The sequence below is a fragment of the Gavialis gangeticus genome, unplaced genomic scaffold (assembly GCF_001723915.1).
Source record: "Gavialis gangeticus isolate Ggan-Ray unplaced genomic scaffold, GavGan_comp1, whole genome shotgun sequence".
Classification (NCBI taxonomy): domain Eukaryota; kingdom Metazoa; phylum Chordata; order Crocodylia; family Gavialidae; genus Gavialis; species Gavialis gangeticus.
This window is the reverse complement of record NW_017729008.1, coordinates 42,197,928-42,218,552: the sequence shown is the minus strand read 5'-3', so window position 1 is coordinate 42,218,552 and position 20,625 is coordinate 42,197,928. Positions and strand designations below refer to the sequence as shown.

At 46.5% G+C, this 20,625-nt stretch overlaps 3 protein-coding genes across 4 annotated transcripts in view; 1 reads left to right on the top strand and 2 right to left on the bottom strand.

The window, feature by feature from the left end:
• GDI2 (GDP dissociation inhibitor 2) overlaps positions 1–14,586 on the top strand; it is a 24,339-nt gene extending 9,753 nt beyond the window's left edge. The window contains exons 2-11 of the mRNA XM_019509649.1: positions 633–740; positions 1,706–1,805; positions 3,387–3,521; positions 6,337–6,535; positions 7,036–7,167; positions 8,931–9,030; positions 10,571–10,742; positions 12,969–13,113; positions 13,467–13,521; positions 13,611–14,586. Coding sequence (XP_019365194.1) covers positions 633–740; positions 1,706–1,805; positions 3,387–3,521; positions 6,337–6,535; positions 7,036–7,167; positions 8,931–9,030; positions 10,571–10,742; positions 12,969–13,113; positions 13,467–13,521; positions 13,611–13,766 — 1,302 coding nt within the window. The 3' untranslated portion in view covers positions 13,767–14,586. The remainder of the gene's footprint in view (positions 1–632; positions 741–1,705; positions 1,806–3,386; positions 3,522–6,336; positions 6,536–7,035; positions 7,168–8,930; positions 9,031–10,570; positions 10,743–12,968; positions 13,114–13,466; positions 13,522–13,610) is intronic.
• Positions 1–20,625, bottom strand: part of COPG2 (coatomer protein complex subunit gamma 2) — a 770,521-nt gene that overhangs the window by 320,455 nt on the left and 429,441 nt on the right. The window lies entirely within an intron of this gene.
• The window catches only part of FAM208B (family with sequence similarity 208 member B), a 60,588-nt gene continuing 57,638 nt past the window's right edge, over positions 17,676–20,625 (bottom strand). For both annotated transcript variants that reach the window (XM_019509637.1, XM_019509636.1), the window contains 2 exons: positions 20,473–20,587; positions 17,676–18,569 (listed from right to left, as the gene is read on the bottom strand). In XM_019509637.1, coding sequence (XP_019365182.1) covers positions 18,566–18,569; positions 20,473–20,587 — 119 coding nt within the window. In that variant the 3' untranslated portion in view covers positions 17,676–18,565. The remainder of the gene's footprint in view (positions 18,570–20,472; positions 20,588–20,625) is intronic.

The window sequence follows — 20,625 nt, the reverse complement described above, 5'->3', positions numbered from 1 at the left end:
CCCCCCCCCCAACATCTGTGGAACATATCAATCCTATTGGAGGCACATACACCATTCCCCTCTCCTCTGGGCTGTGAAAGCTTCCTTTTCAGAGTGGGAATGAATCTTCAGTGCCCAACATTATTTCAAAAAATTGTTCCATGTCTGTGGCTTCAAAAGCAGAAATTCCAAAGACTAATTTTAATTTGACTTTAAATTTTTTTTTGTTCACTTTCTGCTGTGTGTCAGGTGTCTTCCATCACTTCTCAGAATCACTTCAGCAATTGCATCTTTAAGATGGTGATAATGCGTCCTAAAACCAAAAATGCATGCCTGCAATAATAGGCTTCTTCAGCTTTGACAGATATCCAATCTTGCTTCTGCTGTCTGGGGCCTGTGTTCCCTGAAAGCGGCCTTGCTTCTCTTCCTGCTCAGGGCTGAGACTTAGAACTTGTGAAACGTGACTGGCGTGCTGCCAATATGCTTCTTCAATCTGCTTAAGTGCCAGGGTTTGGTCCTCTGGCTTTAGTGCAAGCCCTGGTGACTTTGCAGTGTTTCCTTCCTGGAATCTAGAAACAGGGCAGCTCTGCTGCATAGCTGACACGGGGCTTCCCCTGCATTTATTTAAATAAAATGTCTCTCTTTGTGCACAGGAATGTATCCTCTCTGGTATTATGTCCGTGAATGGAAAGAAGGTCCTTCATATGGATCGCAACTCTTACTATGGAGGTGAAAGTGCATCCATTACACCACTGGAGGATGTAAGTACTGAAGACTCATACTCAATCCTTATACCTATCTGATTGCTCCCTAACTACATGTCTCAAACTTTTCCAGTCATACAATTGGCATTCCTCTTCAGTACAATGGTACCAGGGATGACAAAAATAAAACTACCAACATCCTTATCCTTTACAATCTTTGGTCTATCGTCTGATATGACTAAATAGTAGCTGTGCTGTTATCTAAATGCTTGATGAGATTGGAGAAACAACAACTAGTTATCTAGTTAAAGTTGAATTTTTTTCCCCTCCTTCAGTCTCACAGAGGTAACTTACCCAAGTGTCTTTACTGCTGTATGGCTTTCTCAGTGAACGTTGCCCTGAAAATGGAGTAGGTGTCTGACTGAAACAAACTCAAAAGTAAAAGCACTAATGCATTTTGGTCTTTCCAAGCTTTGCAAACTAGAGTGGGCACTTGTTCAGTTCACTTAACTACAGGATTACAAAATTCTCTGAACATCCTACTCCAGAAGCTGAAGTTGCTGTAAATAATCAATTAAATGGTCTCTAGACAATCTGATCATGAGTCTGCTTTGCAAGGCAAGGGAGTATTTACTTGCCTGGAAACTTGATTTTAAAGCCTCAAATGCAGTGATCTGCTCAGCGAGGTAGCAAAGTTGATCAGATTACTCTTTGCTGTGCTGTACAAAAGCAGTTTTGGTTCAGCGGGTCGTAATCCTGATAAGCCCATCTCCAATTCCAGGGCTCTGCATTGAAGGAAAACAACTCTTCATGAGTACGAGCAGCCTGCTTGCTGCTGGACCTGCAGTAGTACTAGATGTGATTTGCACATGGCATTGTTCATTAGTCAGGTTTCCAAACTAAATATCTTGCATGTGTGAGTCAGTAACTTGTTGCCTGGGAAGACTGGGGTGGTCAGATTTCCTTGCAAACTGATAGTATAGCAAAGAAAGTAATACTTCTGTCTCTGTTTTCACCCAAAGCTTTATAAAAGGTTTAATCTACCAGGGTCTCCCCCAGAGTCAATGGGACGAGGGAGAGACTGGAACGTGGACCTGATTCCCAAATTCCTCATGGCTAATGGTAGGTAACTTGCATCTCCTTGAGGCTATTTCTGACTAAAGACAGGGTCCCAACTTCAGTATTTCTTTCTTTGTATTGGTTCTGAGGAGCTGTCTTGAAGGTCTCTTCCAGGGCTGCTTGAAGTAGTTATTCAGATGAGTCAAAAAATATTTGTTCTCCCACTGGGTCTGCCCTCCTTTGGGTAGGTGCCATAACTCACTGTCCTAGCTGAGAGAGATGTTTACAAGCAAACAGTCTCAAATGTTGGGGTCCGTGTCTTGGAGAAGCAGAGCATGTTACAGAAGAACCTTAAAAATCAGCTATACAACCTTTCTAAAGGCAGGGTCTCTAATGGTAGAAGTGCATTTATTCTAAACTGGATTTTGCAGTCTACTTACACTTGTGCTGAACTTGAATAGGATAGCAAATGGGGTTAGAGGCCAGTTGCTTGCAGATATCTTCACCCCACCCATTCCTTAGTGACTCTTCTAGTCACTGGCCACATTGCTAGTTCCAGCCAACTTGCCGTTGAGCACTGCAGCTACCATTTAGCAGAAAAAGTGGCTGGTCAGCAGTTAACTTGTCCTCTGGTTTTCCCAGTTCCTAGGTCAGCTTTAAAACATTGCTAAATGTTTGTTATTACTGCTACCAGAAACATTGTTCATGAAACCTATGTGAGACACTTTATTCTTGCTTGTGTTCCCTGGTTGGCAATACTGTGTATTGGCAAGATGGACAGCGTGGTTTGGCCACTGTCAACCCTTCTGGATTGTGGTGTATGCATGAGAAGTCACTTAGACCTTGAACATGTATGCCTAGGCAGGAGTGTGGAGGATGCCCAGATCTTCCATCCCATCCTGTAGTCCACCGAGACAGAATCCAAAGGCCAGACTGAGTCCAGATGTTTGGTGCCTCCATGGCTGTAACTGTATAAGCATACGTGAATTAAACCCAGGTCTCCGGTGCTGCAGGTGGGGATTCTACCAATACTGTGGGTCTGGCATGAGTCATAACACATTAAGCCCTGCCTACTGAACTTTGCGTTCAGGCAGCTCACCCACAGACTGATAAAGAAGCTACATCCTTAGTTCAGTTGTTTCTTAAGGTAGCATGCCACTCAACTAACATGAATTTCTGGGTGACGGTAGGAGTGAAGACCAGTCTTGCCTAAAGTAGCTGCCTTGCTTGTAAACTTTGTCTGGATATTTGGCTGTCTATTTTTATAGAGCACAGCACTGTCCCTTTGTTTTCTGCCACTGCAATTCCAGTCTTGTGAAATCAAGATTTGACAAGTATTAGACAAGTAAAAAATGTCACTAGCAGCATTACTAAAGTGAGGACACTGGGAACTGTACCTACGTATTAGCAGCGCTTGAAGTAGCGGAAAGGGAACTTTTGCAGTCTTCTGCAAACTGGTTAAGATGGGTGTCCACACTTCCAACTCTCTGACCCTGCCATGTCTCGAGTGTATGGGGAGATACTGTGGCAGAGCATTGTTATGAGCATTTTGGGAGTTGTTCTGAAGCTGGAGGAGAAGAATAATTCTCTTCACAGAGGGCTCATCACCCAGATAAAGATCTGCTGTTGGTTTCTTGTTTGCAGGTCAGCTGGTAAAGATGCTGCTTTACACAGAAGTCACTCGTTACCTAGACTTCAAAGTGATTGAAGGAAGCTTTGTCTACAAGGGTGGCAAAATCTACAAGGTTCCTTCTACTGAGGCAGAAGCCTTGGCATCCAGTAAGCAGTGTCCCTTCTTTCTTTCTTTTTTTTTCCCTTGGATATTGTTTTCCTTCTGGGGCCACAGTTGTAAGCCTACAGCTCTTTGGGGTATTGTCATTGGGTTGTATCGGCAGTATTGAAAATCTCCCAGATGAACTGGGAATGCATGCACGCTAACAGAGTGGATAACCAAGTTTTGTGTAATGTGCATCATTGAACTACTCCTAATGGTGTTGCCACATCCCCTTCCAGCAATACGTTCTGCTCCAAGTATAGGGTTTGCCTCTTCAGTTGCTCTTGCTTCTTCACAAGTATGATACTAGGTTAATTTAGATTTAGCATCTAAGGCTGATTCCAAGCTAATCATTCTCTACGCTAAGGGTTGGCAACCATTTAAAGTGTTGGGCCAGGGACTCGTAGTTGGTGACCTGGCTGCTGCCACCTCCTCTGCGGGGAGAAGGTGGCTGCTGATCTTGGAGTGGAGAGGTGTGGAGGAAGAGAACTTATCTCCAGTAAGCAGTGTACTGGGGAGAAAGGGTACCTATAGTAAGCGGCACTTGCAGGTGGGGTAGGAGTGAGCAAGGAGGGCTGTAGAGGGGATCAGCAGCACTGTGCTGGGCAGAAAAGGGGGTGTGCTGTGTGAGCTGCTTGCAGCTGATTCCTGTGTTGCAGACCAGATCCAGGCGCTTTGTGGGCTGAATGCAGCTCGGGCACTGGTTGTTAACCCTGCTGTCCTTCATTTCAGGCCTGAAGTGAAACAACTTGGAGGGCAGATGATCTTGAGCGATTTCTTATGTGTGCTCTCCTTAACAAGCCTAGCCTGGTACAGCTGGCTTGTCTGCAATTTGGACTCTTCTGAAGGATTGTCGTACAGCTCAAAAAGAGGAGTAGGGAAATAGATTCAGTTGCCAGTTCCAGCAGAAAATTGCTCTTAATTCTTAACTTTCTTTTGCTTTAAATGTCCTTTATTTATTAAAATAAAGATGCTTCCTGTCTTGATGTTGCAGTGTAGTCTTACACACATGGAAGCGTTGCAGAAACTGCATTTTCACAGCTGCAGTACAAAGTAGGAGCTAGTTTGCAAACTAAACAGCTTTGTGTCCAGAAGGAATGCTGATGACTACTCCCCCTGGATTTTGATTAAGAGCCTAATGAAAACTGAAAGTGCTCTTTTTTTTTCTCCGAATGCTAAAGATAGTGTCTCAATCCTGTACAGGGTGGGCACATCTTGCACATGCGTTAATGTGCCGTAATTATGGCACATTAAGTTTAGTACCTGTAATGAGTACTAACCTAATGTCTTGTAACTGGTTCTGTTGTGCAGTAGCACCAGTGCATGTGTTTTAAGTGACACTAATGTGCAGTAGACTATTAGTCACACGCATTAATGTGCCTTTTGCTGTTAATCTGCACGAGATGCTAAAAGTGCAGTAGATGTGCCTGGTGAGTCCACAGTCTCTTCAGATACAGAAATCTCCAGCTGAGAACCACACAAAGCCCTTTTTGCAGCTTTCTAGTTTATTTGTGTGTGTATAGGCATGTGGGGAATACAGAGGGGATGGACCTGTGTGTCAGGGGATCCATTACTTTCTAATATTGGAGTAGATACAAGACAAAAGTGTTTTTGTCTCCACTGAATCAGTCCTTAGAGTTGTTTTAACTGGGCTTCAGTAATGAACAAGGGAGTTCCACAAGGTCGCATCCAGCTTTTGGGTTCTGGACTCTCCAGTGCTCTGGGATGGAAATGATAACACTGAACCTCTTGCAGCATAGCCTCTTGTAAGCCCAAATGCCTAAACTGGGGAAGAGTTACTCAGCAAATTCTTGTTTACGGGTTTGTTTGGTTTTTTTTTTTATGTCCATGTCAAACACTTGTACAGGGAAGTGTTGCCAGATGGGCAGCATGCCGTAAGAGTTGGTCAGAGACTGAATCTTCCTTCTCCTTGCAGTTGCAATGTGATAACTGCTCCAGTTACTTGGAGCAATGCTGAATAGCCATCTCCTGGAAAGTGTGGAGCCTGGAGTAGTCCAGTTTCTTATTCCTTGAGTCATTGAAGAGTTCCCAAGAGTAACCTGAAGTGTCTGCTTAAATTTAGCGAACTGCCCAAGTGCCTCTGCTGCCTACTACCTGTTTTCATGGTGCTGTCTGAGTGACCTAGTTTTGCCTCTATCCTGTTCACAGAAGGACCAGTATTCCCATCTTCTTTTGCAGACTCAAGCTGGAGGCAATGAAGACAGTTACTAAGTCGTGGGAAGGATTCAAAAGGCTATGGAGGGACTAGAGAAATAGGCTTGCTTTTATTTCGCAGCACACTGGAGGGGGTAGGAGCCAAAGCTGCTTAACTGATGGAAGGTGATTGGGCTCTTACTTAGTTTAAGGCTGAGCCAAAAAAGCTTACAGGTCCAGGATAGTACTCTCCCCTCTAATGGCAACTGGGAGTAGTGAGGTTATCTGCGAGCTGTAGGAGTAGCTCTCTGTACTACTGCCGAGTGTCTAGCACATCTGCTGAGTCCTGTTCTAATATTGAAAGCTACTCTGCACTTCCCTAATAAGCAGACTAGCTTTCCAGCTAATCTGGAGCTTTGAGTCCTTTAGCCCAAGCAGCACGATCTTTAATTTGGGGCTAACTTGGACAGATTTTAAATTTTGGGACACACTGAAGGGTTGTTAGTCCTTGCCAGTGCGCCTGCTGTAATGCTTTGTGGACTGGCAGATGCCATAGCTTTACAAGTCAAGCCTTTTTCCGACTTGAAACTGCTTTCTGGTCTCTAATCGGACTCCTTGATCTGTAGCAAAGATCTCTGCTCTGACAACGCTTTTTGTTCCTTGTAGGTTTGATGGGCTTGTTCGAGAAACGCCGTTTCAGGAAATTTCTAGTGTATGTTGCTAACTTTGATGAAAACGACGCCCGAACATTTGAAGGTGTCGACCCCAAGAAGACAACTATGCGAGATGTGTATAAGAAGTTTGACCTAGGCCAGGATGTCATAGACTTCACAGGTCATGCTCTTGCACTGTACAGAACCGATGAGTAAGTGTGTGTGTGTGTGTGTGTGTGTTCACTGGCTACCAACACCACTTGGGATTGGGCGCTGCTTCCGTGCCCTGCGAGTTAGGGAGACTCTCCTTGAAGGGTATGGGGTCTTCATCAGCTGCAAATGCACAGAGCTTACCTTCAGGGAAGGGGCATTTATGAACGTTTGGAACGATGGATTTTTAAGTGCTGGGTCCTTAGTGCTGGTGGGATGTTTCTGCTTCTGATAGACTAGTAGTTTGGGTTAAATATCCCTCAAAGGTTACCTAAAGGCTTAAATGAGCAATCTAGCAAAACCTAAAGTGTTTGTTTCTCTCCTTCTGTTCTCCTCAATGGGGAAGTGTGCTTCAGGAGTGGCAGCTTAGGAAGAGGGGAAAGGCAGCTCCATCAGAGGCAACCTAACTCTTAAAGCACACCCTAATACATATCTGTCTTGGGTCTGGTGAAACAAGTGCTGTCTGCTGAGATCTTGACTTTCTTCCCCCTGTTCTTTCCAGCTACTTAGATCAACCATGCCATGAAACTATCAACAGGATTAAACTGTACAGTGAATCACTGGCTAGATACGGTAAAAGCCCTTACCTGTATCCCTTGTATGGTCTTGGAGAGCTGCCCCAGGGATTTGCAAGGTGAGAATTTTTTAGCTGCGAGTTTCAGCTTGTTGGGCAAAATCTTGGGTGCTGGCCCTGGGAATGTGCTTAATCTGTTGCATGGCATTTCTTTACTTCCTTTATTTCTCTGAGAATTCCCCTTGTGGAGTGGGGTGTTTAGGTATGGGGGGGAGGCAGTACAGGAAGGGGGATTTTTGAGCCCTATGCAGGCCTGCATGAGCAGTGTTTATGGGCACTACATCCCTCTTTTGGGGGGAGAGGTGTCTGGGGGGGTGGATTAGATTCCTCTTTGGCCCCAAGCCAGCTCAATGGACTTGAGAGGAAGTGGTTATGCGCTTAACTTCCTGTCTGAGAGGCAGCCAAGCCCTCTACAATGTTAGTTCAGTATTGGAAAAGACCTGCTTGGTTACAGACTGGTTTAGCATCGAGCTTGCTGACACTTGCCTTAATTCACCAGTTCGTAGGGCTTTTGATGCACTGTCACTGGGGCTTCAAACACTCCCTTGCACTGTGGGCCAGGCCTAGACTGCACTGGGCTCTGACAGAGGCTGATGGCCAAGGAAGTGGGGGCCACAGCAGTGGTGCTGGGCAAAATGGCTGTCGGATGATGGGGACTGTATTGTCCCTTGCTCGTTCTCCTGCCAGTGTTCACTGTAGCCCAAGGGCCCCGAATTCAGGCCACTTCCCCAAACTACTGGTGGCTAGGTAATGCAGCTCTGTAAGCTAGATCAGCCAGCAGGCCATGCATTTAACACCCTTGCACTACAGAAATTGGCTTCCTGCATTATTCATGCCAGAGACGATTTCAAAATTGGCATAACTACATCAAATTAAAGCCTTGTAGAATTGAGGAGCTTCAGCAAATAGTGCCATGGCCAGGGTTTCTCTTGCTGTTGGTGTTCACCTGGAAGCAGTCTAGATTTCTCACAAGTGAGATCCTGGTTCCTGGGAAGGCCTGCAGGCTGGCTTGCACTGCCTGCTCTCTCCCACTGCCAGCAATGGGAATTGGGAGAAGCAGGGTTGAATCTGGGAGTAGTATTTCCAGCAACCCTAAACAGTTTCCTACGTGCTGCACTTCGAAGCTTGTAGCCTGCAGTCTACTCGTAGCTTGGCTATCCAGACACTTTGAACTGGTGCTTTCTGTTCGAAGTTGATGTGATCGTGGCTTGGGAGAAAACCAGCCTTTAAATAGGAAATGAGAGCACAGTTGAGCAGTCTGTCTTGGAAATGGTTAACATGGTTGGGCTCTTACTTAGGTACCTAAGCTTTGGGAATTCCCATGTGGTGGGTTTTTAAAAAAAAAACAAACAAAAAACAAACCCTGCAGATGCATAGATCAGTGTGTAGTAATCCAACAATTCCACTAAATGCAAGCAGTTGTTACAATGAGGTTTAACAGTTCAGTAAAAAGCTGCAGCTGCTCTTAAAAGAATGAGGCAAACTTTTTGGAGTAAGATTTGCCTATTTGTGCTACTGAACTTAGCCAGGGGCACCAGAGCAAGTAAAACTGCCCCAGATCCTTGAATGGCACGAATGAAACGCTTGATTTCAGATGGAAGTGTCATGGAAATCCAGGCCTGAGGGCAAGACCATATCTTGTTACTGCAGCATATTTTCAGGCTTTCAGGCCAGCTCCTTTTCAAGACCACAGAGTTGTGTTACCAAGAGCTTAATCAGTACATGGGGGGGCGGGGGGTCTCTTGAAGCAGAGTAGGCGAACAAGTAGCTGGGATGGCTGTCCAAATGCGGAGCCTTGTGCTAATGTGGCATTACTCTTGTAGGCTAAGTGCTATTTATGGAGGCACCTACATGCTGAACAAGCCAATTGAAGAGATTGTGATAGAAAATGGCAAAGTGGTTGGTGTGAAATCTGAAGGGGAGGTAAGTAACTCTTGTGACTGTCTTTGTCTCTGAACTGCTTGCTGTCAGGACCCTGTATGTGTGTGTGTCTCTCTGCTGTTCCACAAGAGCAAGCATACAGTATTCAATAAATCTCTTGGTTTGGTGAATTTAGGCTCATATTTCAGGATTTTTCATTTGGAAGCGTTATAAAAGCAGGATTAGAAGTATGCTTAAGCCTTGAACAGTTGGGACAGTGAGGTCACAAGCAAAACAGAGTTTAAGGTTGTTTGCTTGACTTCAGATGTAGTTCTTGCTATCCACTAGATGTGTGGTGAACTCTTCAGATAGGGTTTTCCTCTAATCCAGAGAGCCAGGATTGCCCAGGCTTTGCAGTAAAGCAGGTCAAGCAAAACCAAAGTCCTTTCATTGCATTCAGACTCAGAAGTAAAATTAAGCAAGATATGAAACGGACTGTACCCTTGACATTAAGAAGTATTAGCTGCCTGTATACTCCTGGCAGCAAGTCTCCCTCCTGCCTCCCCAGATGTACAGCAAGTTGATATGACAAAAATCATGAACATCTACTGGCCTAGGGAGACTCTGCTTGCCTGTCTCTCAAGAAAGGCCTAAACTTTAATATGAACTACCTTGCGCACATCTAATGCACAATTAGCAGGGTATTTAATGCATGCTAAAATTATTTCCCCTCATTAAGCAAGTTGGAATGATGCATATAAACCAACACTGGAAACCACAACAGATACTGCATATTATAGTCCAATTCTGACCCTCCTCTTTAGACCTTCGTCAGGCCACTTGGACACTTAACTGAGTGCATCCATAATGCCTAACCTCTATGCTGTAGATGATTTGATCACTGTCTAGGTACATTTCATCCCGATCAGATTATCAAGTCTGACCCCCTGCCATGGGCAGGAAAAGATGCTGGGATCAAACAACCCCGGCTAGGTAATCGTCTAGCCTGCTTTTGAAGACTCCCAGGGTAGGAGCAAGCACCACTTTGCTTTGATGTCTAGTCTGATATTCCAGTGAGACTTAGTGCAGTTTTTTCCAATAAATGCAGGAAATATTGTGGGTTTTCTTTTTTAATTATAATTCTGGCTTATAAAATAAAGCCCGTCCAGCAAAATCTGCAGGATGTTGCTAACCCCAGCTCTGTCTTGACCATTCTTCCAAGCTATAGGCAAGGCCTAAAATTAGGAGCAACCGTTTTTGTATTGGGGTAATGCTGAAGATGAATCTACTGCTTGTGGAGGTGGAATATAAATATGGTGTAGGCAGAACACCTTCTAAATAGTTCACAGAACCACAATGCAGCTACTACCAGCTAATCTAGTCTTCTGCCTAAGCTGTTAATCTTACAAATTTTCACTGCAGTTTCCTGACAGGCACCTTGATGCTTCAGTGATGGCATTTGTAATATGCCCTCTAGCTCTTGCCCAGAAACGGTGCTTCTAATGAATTCTATGCCATGAGAATGCTTCTTGTAAGATAAGACTTCCTGCTTACGGCTCCTCACTTGGGGGAATTCACTGCACTCTCTTTCTGTCCTTGGCAGGTTGCCCGCTGCAAACAACTCATCTGCGACCCCAGTTATGTTTCGGATCGTGTAACAAAGGTTGGTCAAGTGATTCGAGTAATCTGCATCTTAAGCCACCCAATCAAGAACACAAATGATGCCAACTCATGCCAGATCATCATTCCACAGAATCAGGTCAACCGGAAATCAGGTGCGTGGGGAAGATTGGCTGCTACCTGCTTGCCTGTTGGTGTGCTGAGCACTTGTGTGTTAGGCTGGCGTGTTCCTTAAATCGTATTAAGTGCCTGTCCTTGTGCCAACTGGGTGCTCATAAAATTCAATGAAGTCAGAGATTTAACAAAACTACTAGTTTGTAGTAGAAGTTTGGTCTCCTAGAAAAAGTAGGACTGAAAGGGACCTCATGAGATCTTCTTTTGGCCAAGCTTCATTAGCGGCATAAACCATCCCGGTCCAGTATCTGTCCAACCTGGTCTTGGAACATTTCCAGAGGTGGTGGAATCTATAGCTCTAGGTGTGACCTCTTCCAATATGTAACCATTCTCCTAGAGAGACCTCTTTGTAATCTCAGTATGTTTCTCTGCTGCAGGCTATTGCTTTTAGTCCTGTCCCTTAAGCCACAGAGAATAGTTTTAGGAAATCAGCCTCACAAGATTGTGATTGCTCTTCTTTCTTTTGGTGTCTTCCCCACAAATGCTTCCTCCTTGGAAGATTGTGAATGCTGCTGTGGCCTGGCCCAGCTCTTCTCATCTCTTACTTTTATCAGCTGCGGTTTCAGTTTCTTGGAAAAACTGCACACATTCTCTCCTCAGTGCTTTCCCTCAAAGGGGATGAACAAGACTCTGGTCTCTTAGGTTGTTTCCTCTTTTGCTTTGCACTGCTGTCCTTGGAGTTGAATGGACACTGAATGAGCAAAGAAAACGCCCTGCTTACGGCATAGTGATGGCTTCTGAGCTCTTTCCCATGTGTGAGTTCCTGGCCATCTCCCATAGTAGTTGGATTCTCTCCTGGTGCAGAAGGCAGATGCTGCTGTCACTTAACAGGTAGTATTTGGGGCATCTAGAAATCATCACCACTTGCACATGTAGATGCACCCACTGTGACACTTTACTGCACAGACTAACTTGCTGTGCAGTAAAATGTTACTGTCTACATGTGTGCCGCAGTAAGGGCACAGTATGTTAATTTATCCCACTTTAGAATAGTCCTGTTGGACACAGGTTTTATCTGATGCAGGAGTAAATTACTGTGCATAAATGCACATGTAGATGGTAATGTCGGGATTAGTTTACTTTGACTCAGATTGTGCCACAGTTTTATTCAGTCACATTTATTGCACATGCAGACATACCCAGCGTATCCACAACTACAGAGCCAGCATTCAACTGCTCTGTGTGTACACTACAGTGATCAGAAGGCTTTTCAAAATGACTAGGACCTTGTTCTTCTTGAGCACCAAGTAGTTTGAGTCCAGTGAAACCTGTAATTTTGACTTGGCCTATGTTTTGGGGGCCTGAACTAACAATCCCATCAGTTCAGTCTTTTATTTGAATCTGATGTGACTGCAGTTCAAGGCAAGTGTGTAAACCAGAGTGGAACTTTCTGCTTTTTAAAAGCCACCTACTGAGATTTGTCTCTTTTTTTTTTTAATAGTTGCTTAAACCAGGTTTAAACATGTCTGACTTGGTTTAAGCCTCGTGCCTACAACTCGAGGAGGAGTTGTGCGGTGTGGCTTGGGGCCAGGCTGCCCTCTCCTGGACACAGCTGGAGCTGCAGTTTTCAGCTCTCAAATGTGGTGTCCTCCTTTTGAGTCGGCAATGGACTTGCTCAGCTCAAGCAATGGAGGCAGAAGAATGAATTTGGTTCCTGCCTTACAGCTGTGGATCTCTATCAGAGGGTGTATGTTGAATACCTTTGAATCAAAAGTTCTTTCCTAGATCCTTTGACATGCTTCTGAAAACAGGGCTAGATGGGACCCCACAAGGTCCTCTAGTTCAGGCCTCTGCTCAAGGCAGTATCATCCCTGACTAAACTATCCCAGCCCAATGCCTGTTGTAGCCTGAGGGTTTTCAAGAGCATGCAGGGAGATTCCACAACCACTTTTGGTAGCCTGTTCCAGTGCTTGACCACCCTCATAGCTGGAAAGCTCCTCCTAATTGCCAACCTAAACTACTTCTGCTGTAGCTTGAGGCGGCTGCTCCTCTGTGGCCACAGAAGAGTCCATCTTGTTCTCTCTCTAATGACCCTTAAGGCACTGGAATGAATGGGACAGGTACATGGATGGATACTTCTTGTGGGCCATGTACATACCCAGTTAATCTCTGTTAACATCTTAAGGTCCCTGCCAGCATAACCACCTAGCAGATCAGCTGATGCGTGATATGAATAACCTCTGACTACTTTTTGTATGTCATCCTAGATATCTATGTCTGCATGATCTCTTCTGCACACAATGTGGCTGCACAAGGGAAGTACATTGCCATTGTTAGTACCACCGTGGAAACAGCAGATCCCGAGAGAGAAATCAAACCTGCCCTGGATCTCTTGGAGCCGATTGAACAGAAGTAAGCTTTCCTGCTTGCCCCAGCTGTCGGTCTCTTAGCTGCTCCTGTGCATCAGGAATCTGCCTGACTTGGACTATTGCTACTGCAGTGGTGGCAGACTCATCCTTGGACCTTGAGGACGTGGGGTAGAGACTCCATTGGCATCGGGTCTCTGTCACCGAGTTGCCAAGCTGATTGCATCTTGGGGCCCCTAAATTTCCTTTTCCAGCTCTTGGAGCTTCACGGTCAGTTCTTGCCGTTTGGTCCTGGCACTTGAAAACTGACTTGGCCTCTCTGCTGTGGGGAGGTCCTTGTATTGGTATCCTAAAGCATTGGGTAATTAAAGGCAAGCTAAAAAATGTCTTCTCTCTTAGGTTTGTTAGCATCAGTGACCTGTTTGCACCAACTGACTTGGGAACTGAAAGCCAGGTTAGTATGAACGGCCAACAGCCAGATTGATATGTCTGTGTGTAAGGGGAGAAACTGGAAATGCTAAGCTGTGAAACTTCTTTTTCCAGATCTTTATTTCTCGCACTTACGATGCTACCACTCACTTTGAGACGACATGTGACGACATCAAAGATATTTATAAGCGGATGATGGGATCAGATTTTGACTTTGAAGAAATGAAGCGCAAGAAAAACGATATCTATGGGGAGGAGGAACAGCAGTAATGAGCAAATGTCTAATTAGGAGAAATTTAAATGGGCTAATATGAATATATAAGGAACTTAATGAACACTGTATGAAATTCAATATTGTAAGGCCTGCTTTTGTAATCACATCTCTGAGAGATTGAAGAGTACTGCACTGTTAAATGCTCCCCTTCTGGATATCATGTGTTTAACTATTTCATTCTAGTAGGGCTGCTGTCCAGATGACTGACCTGATTTAACCATTACTAACCTTGTAAGCAAACAGCAGACTGTTTGTCAGACTTAAGTGTTGGTGCATACTGAAATAACTCATTGACAGCTGTGTTACTTTTTTTTTTGTATTTTTAATCATTTGTAAACATACTTCACAATGATGTGCTTCTGGTGTATTAGTAACCTTGACAGATGTCATTCAGACCTGATATTGAGAAACACCTCAGCTGAGCACCCCATTGCTGTGGACAGCATCCCTAAAGTCTTACCCATCAATCTTAACTCTGTGGCAAGTTGTATTATGGACAAAGCCCACCTCTATTGTAGCAGCAACTGTTGGCGTAGTTCTGGGCACAGGGCCTAACCCACACTTCAGCTTCTAAAACAGTTTACATCAGTTGGAACACAACTGTGCCTAAAGGTTCCTTTTGTGTTTTAATCCAATAAAATTGAGAGAACAAATTACAAAGCAGGCAAGATGTGAAAGTATTTTCTGTACCCATGTGGCTTCTTGGATGGACCAAACTGCACTGCAGTATTGATATGACAGAGCCTGTGCTCCTGATTGTCTCTTGAAGGCTCCAAATGATTTCTGTACTGCGAAGTAAAGCCAAATTCTGGAAACCAGTCCTGTGCTCTGGTCTGATTCGCTCCCATAGTGTACGAAGGGCAGCCACTTTCCCTGAGATCTCCAAGCGGTCTTGCCTTAATAGCAAAGAGCAGACTTCCTTGGTGTGTATGTGTTTCTTTTTCTCTGCTGCAGCTGTTTCTAAAGGAAGCCTGCATTTTACTGGCAAGTACTTGTCAGCCTCCCTGCTGAGGTAGGGGAGAGGACTGAGCACTGCCATGCTGAATGGCACCTGGCCCCAGCTTGCATCCCCTCATGTGCTGTTACAGCCATTAATGGGGACAGGTACAGCTTTGCTGGTGGCCAGGTCTGAGCACAGCTCTCCCTGTGGTCATGCCAGGACTGATTTGAGCTCTGTGAGTCTCCCTTGCCTGGTACAGACCTGCAAGCAGTGCAGCATCTTGCTTTGAAAGGGTAAAGAACAGTCCAGCTGGATGTTGGGTAATGGGCCTGGCTGCCGAATGTCTTGCAGGCCTCTCTCTAAGCTTTTCTCCCCCAACAGCTGCTTCTGATCAGTCCATTTCTAGATGCTAGCCAACCCTCTTGTTCTCAGGAGTGTTTCTGAGGTAGGAGCTCCGCTAGAGCGCTCTTACCCCCTCCAAAATATCAGTGGTGACAGTACAGGTCCTTTGTATGGGGCTGGAGCCCAACTTGGCCAGGAGGGGGAGTGCTAAGACTTGACACTAGCCCTCCCCACTCTGTCCTGTGCAAAGCTGGCTTTTCTCTTGGCCTGAATGTGACTTGAGTCCAAACACAACTGTTAGTTAAATGCTGACTCTCCAGCGCTGCTGAGCTCTTGGCCTGAAGCAGCAGGCAGGTGACCTGTGCACTGAGTGTGGTTACTTCAAACCAGTGTTTTCCTCAAGAGGAGCAGAGCCCCTGCTGGGGATACTTGTAGTAGCCTTGAAAGAAATTGGGAGCAGATGCACATGCTGTTTGAAAGGGCCTGGAAGTGCCCAAGACCCTCCACCACAGCACCTCTTTAAACCAAGTACTGCTCTGAGCACTTGGTTACGTGTGCATGGGCACAACACGGGAGCTTGGTTTCAAGTGCCTCTGCCAGAGCTGGCTCCAATCCCCTCTCCTCTCCCCTGTGAAGGGGAGGAGAGATGGCTGGGGCTCCAAAATGCCCTGCATGTCCAGACTCCCCCTCCCCACCCCACCATGTGAGGAGCTACAGCGTGCCACAACCTACTCTAGCACCCCTGGGCTCTTGCTGGAAGAATTGGCAGCGTTTTTATCCGTTCCAACCAGGAATGGCACAAGGGTATTTCTAAATGTCTTTCACTTAGAAGTGTTTCTGTTGTTACTATCAATGGCAGGTCAGTCTGGCTTCTTGTAACCTAGGCAGTTGATTTCCATCTTTGGCTTGTCCCATCAGGTAGTTAGTACCAGCAAAGTGCAGGTTTGGCAGGGGGGGTGGGAATTAAATGCCTTGATCCTAATGGCTGACTCAATGCTAGCAGAGCTTTAAAGATCAGAGCCCCTCTGAAGGCCTACTAAAATTAGAGGCTGCTGATGGTTTAAGAGGTAGGAAGATCCTTTTCCTTGGGGTAAGAGCCTTCTTGGGAGCCTCTGCATTGCTACAAATTCAAATACACAGACAAGGATAGTGTTCTTCAACTCCCTTAAACACTTGATAGTGGTTCTGGGCAGTCCCTCGGTCCTCAAACAGCATTTTTTGAATGCATCTATTAATTGCCATTGGTACAAAGAGTACTAATGTCTTAGTTCCTTGTCTGAATCTACTGCTTTTCGTGTTGGTAACCTTTGGGAGAGCTTGCTGCCGGATGGCAATTTAAGCTGTGAGAAGAACGTACCCTCTTCTAAAAACATCAGCTTTTTATGCCATTGGACAGGGCGGTGAAACAAAGGGAGTTTTTATAGGACTGGCTGTTGTAGGAGACCAACTCTGTGAGCCTGAGCTTTTTACTTTTGTGTTGCAAGTTGTACTCACTTGACTTGAAATGCTTTGTTATAACCCTGCTGTCTCTTCAGGTGCCAGGTCTCCTGCCTACAAGCCTTCAGTATTAAGCCACTTGTCCCCTTTGGGGGAAGCAGAGGGGAGAGGTGCCACCACCTCAGGCCTTCACAGGTGCCGTCTCTACAGGAAGGTAAATGAACAGCTTCTGTGTCTGTGTGTTGGGAGAAGTAGACTTGGACTCTTTCAGCTTCTGGAAAAGGATCTTCCCTGGGAAAAGTTGATTGCTTCTAAGACGACAAGGTAGGCTCCCCACTCCCCCCCCAAAACATCTTTGATCAGTCCTGCTCTTTAGCATTTCCACTGCTCCTTGCATGTGCAAGCAACTGTTTGCATTTTTCTTATTGTGAACTAGGAGTTACGTAAACTGTGATTCAGCCTTTTGGAGCCAGTTGAGTTACTCCCGTCGGGCGAGAGGGAAACCAGATGAGAGTGCAGCTGACGGAGAAGTTATGGGGCACATTAAAGACCTGCATGACATCACACATGGTACAACTGCTCTAGTTTCTGCTGCAGGGGTCAGTCAGGTCATTGCTCTTGCACACAGTGAGAGCTGGGATCAAACTGGGTTATCACCTAGCAGGCAACTATCATTGTAGTATTTTTTGTTCAAGAGATGTAGATGACAGGGCCTGTGATGGGCACCAATACCTTCTGGATCACTCCTTTCTTCAAAACAGTGACGTGTGATTCGCAAGACAGCAGTCAAAGCGACCGGTGCTGGTTTTTGAGCCAACCGGTCACAGGCATCCAGGTGCCAATTGAAAGCTTCATCAAAAAATTTCTCAAGCCCACAAAAAAAAAATGTCTGGGGTATCACCAGCAGCAAGTGATGTTTGTAGCCTAAGCTAGCCAAAGGCCTTTGCGGCTTAGGCCGTCTCCTGGATTCAAGTCTCTGCTCAGCATGATCCTAACCTAAGCAGAGCCCTTAAACCCCTGAGCTATTTCTTGCTAAAGCTAAACCAAAGGAAGGTCTCGGGGTTACCGAGGGAGGCAGAACGCAGGATTCCTGAACTCTGGGCAAAACACTTCGCTTGTCTCTACCACAGCATCTGTCGTTCTTCTCTGTCAAGAAAACCCTAAATGAAGACAGGCAAAGTCTAGGAGAGATGTCATTTTCCTGTTTTATTAGGCAAACTCTGTACAAAGGTGTCCTGTACACAACTGCGTTTCCCGTAGTTCACTTATTTAAAAAAAAAAAAAAAAAAAAAAAAGGTTAGTTACAAAAACTTCTTCCAACTACATCGGGAACGTATCTTACAAACGTTGCTTTAGTGCTGAATGGGCCTTTCAATCCATCGGCTTTGTGGAAGGCCATAAATATGTGCTCTTGGTTTCGGCATCCGGTTGTCCTATTTACAAGATTTCCGTAGTGGAAAATAAAGGAGTTCCAATAGTGTAACGGTACCATTAAAAAAAATGACTGCAGCAACTTGACCTGTAGTGTCGATTGGGCTGTTGCAGACTGACTGCCAGAGCAGTAATCCTCAACCGCCATTTAAAATGTACAACCTCCCCCCGCCCCTGTCCTGCCCTCCTCTCCCCTCCCGCCCACTGATACAACATGCATCTTGTGTACATATGTACATGACCGCCCAGGTATAGAAACCGGCTGCTGGGATGGACCGGCATTGCTCCCAGCTGTCAAGTAAATCATTTTGCTTCCTCTGGTCTTGATTCAGTTAACAAACATTCCCCTTTGGAAAATAAAATAATTTAAAACATTGCATATGTTAAAATACCTCTCTAAGCAACCCGGGATTGGGGCCCGATAGCGTCGTAAGAAAGCTTCTGAAGCCTTAAATAAAGTCTAATAATCTACCCAACTAAAAGGAAGGGAAGTCACCTGTTCTTTCTGCACAGGGGGTTTATTGTGCAGTCGCAGGACCTGAAAGAATAAAGTTCTTTCCATCTCAAATGCTTAAAAGCATAGCAATGAGCTCCACTTTGTTCTTCGTCCTCGCTGGGGGCAGGGAGGCCTGGGCTCGACTTCTGTCACCTAGAACAAAATGAGTGTTATTTGGCAGTAGGTCCTCGTGGCAGTAAGGTCGCCCAGATGGCCCTTGGGACCGGGGATGAGAGCGGGTCAACCCGCTGCATGCAGCTGCATGGAAGCAGGACGGCTGCTGTGGCTCTCCGGGTATGAAGTGTTATGTTAGGAGTGACGGTAATTGCATGAAGAATAGATGATAGATTTCTGTAGGATGGTTTGGACGTGACCCCTGGAGCTCCCTTCTAGCCTACTTCTGTGATGACTACTGCAGTGAAACTAAGGACTGGCTCAGAGATGTGAGCAGTCAGTGTGAGCCACCACCAAACACAACCCCGGAGGTGAACTGCGCAAGCATTCTCCGGTCCAAGAAACACCCATGACAGTCCGGCAAGGTGCGGGTGCTGGGCAGGCTGCTGGCATGGGTGCTTGTCTTGGGGATGGAGTTTGCATGATGCCAGGAGGGCTGCGAAGAAAGAACGCTGCTGCTGTAGCACAATACCAAGCCACCGGCTGAAGACCGATGTGGCTCAGAGCCGTGGGCTGAGCAGCCTTGGGTTGAACCGTCCCGGCACAAGGGCAGATGGATGTAAGTCTAGCAAGGCTTTGGGGTTTTTTGGGCTGAACTCGGGCACCTGCGCAGTGCGAGGAGAGTTGGGCTCTTGTTGTGTCCACAGCTAGGTTCCTCTGAGCTTTTCAGAAAAGGTCCCCAGGGCTGGGCCACGAAGGGGTGCCTGCCATGTCTCTCCCACCCTCCCACCACTACCCTTATCTGTCTTTGCCCTCACTTGCATCAGGAAGCTATTTGCCCCTTGCAAATTAAGGAGGTCTCCTCTTACATCTTCCCCTCGCTTCTCTGCCCAGGGGAGGGTGGCTGAGGAGGGACTCGCTTATCCCAATGCAAGGCAGCAAGGAAGGGACTCGGGCCCAGCATGGAGCAGCTGCCTGCTGTCAAGGCAAGGTCTGCTAACGTCCTTCTGACACTGTGGCTTAACACAGAGGGCCGGGCCTCAGTTTAATCAGCAGGACGCAGCCACGTTCTCCTGCCTTGTCTCAGCCGATCAGTGAACAGACAAGGACAGCGAAGGTAACGTGGATGTCTGGTTGCTTGGTCTGTCAGACCTGCTTCTTCCCTCGCCAACCCTCAGACAGCTCGTGCCCTTGTTAAGCAAGAGGGAGGCACGGGGAGAGGGGAGGAGGAGGGAGCTGGAGCCGAGGCAGTGGCAGGTTCAGACTGGGGATCTCAGACAGATGAGTGATCTGCCAGCAGGAGGTAGCTCTGTGCCTTGCACACGTGGCTCAAAAGATGGCGCTGCCCTGGGGACAGCGGGCACCTGACCCAGCGACCAGCCCATCAGGGAACAGGCACGAGCTAAGCAGGATGTGTGCAGGCTGAGCACCTGCTGCTCCTCTCTCCCAGCACCTGGCAGGGTGCTACAGCTGTAGCACAAGGCCTCCTCCAGTCTAACTCCCTGGTGGTTGTGGGTCACAAGCCTTTGCCACCAGGTGCTAAGGCAACAGGCAGCAGCAAGTGGCATCCTGGGATGCTCCAGAGCTTGGAGAAGACATCTCCGAAGGCTTGAGATACAGTTGTAGTTCCCAGTCTCAGGGCACCAGGTGGAAATGCTGAGCATGCAAACTCCAGCAGCGAGGGAGGGAAAGAACCGAGTCACAAGCTCGAAGGGCATAACGACCCCCAGAAGAGTTCCCGCAGGCAGCGCTAGGACTCTGCTGCCTCACGCATGAGAAGATGGGCATGTCCCCTCCATGATTTACAAGTCTCCCATTAATGGCTCTCCTAGCTGATCTGCTGCTTCTGCAGGTCAACACCCCCAGCGCGGGCATGTGCGGGGTGCGCTCCTTGGAAGTGCTCACCCACGTAAGCCCTCCGGTACCAGTAATCCCTTCTTACCAGTAGCTTCTTTTAAAGGGGGCGGCCACCTTCTGCACAGTGCTGATGAAGGTGTTCACATCCACCACGAGGATCCCTTTGCTTTCAAAGACCTCTCTGCTGACGCTAGGCTTATCTGTAAGCGGAAAAAAAAAAAAAAAAAAAAAAAAAAAA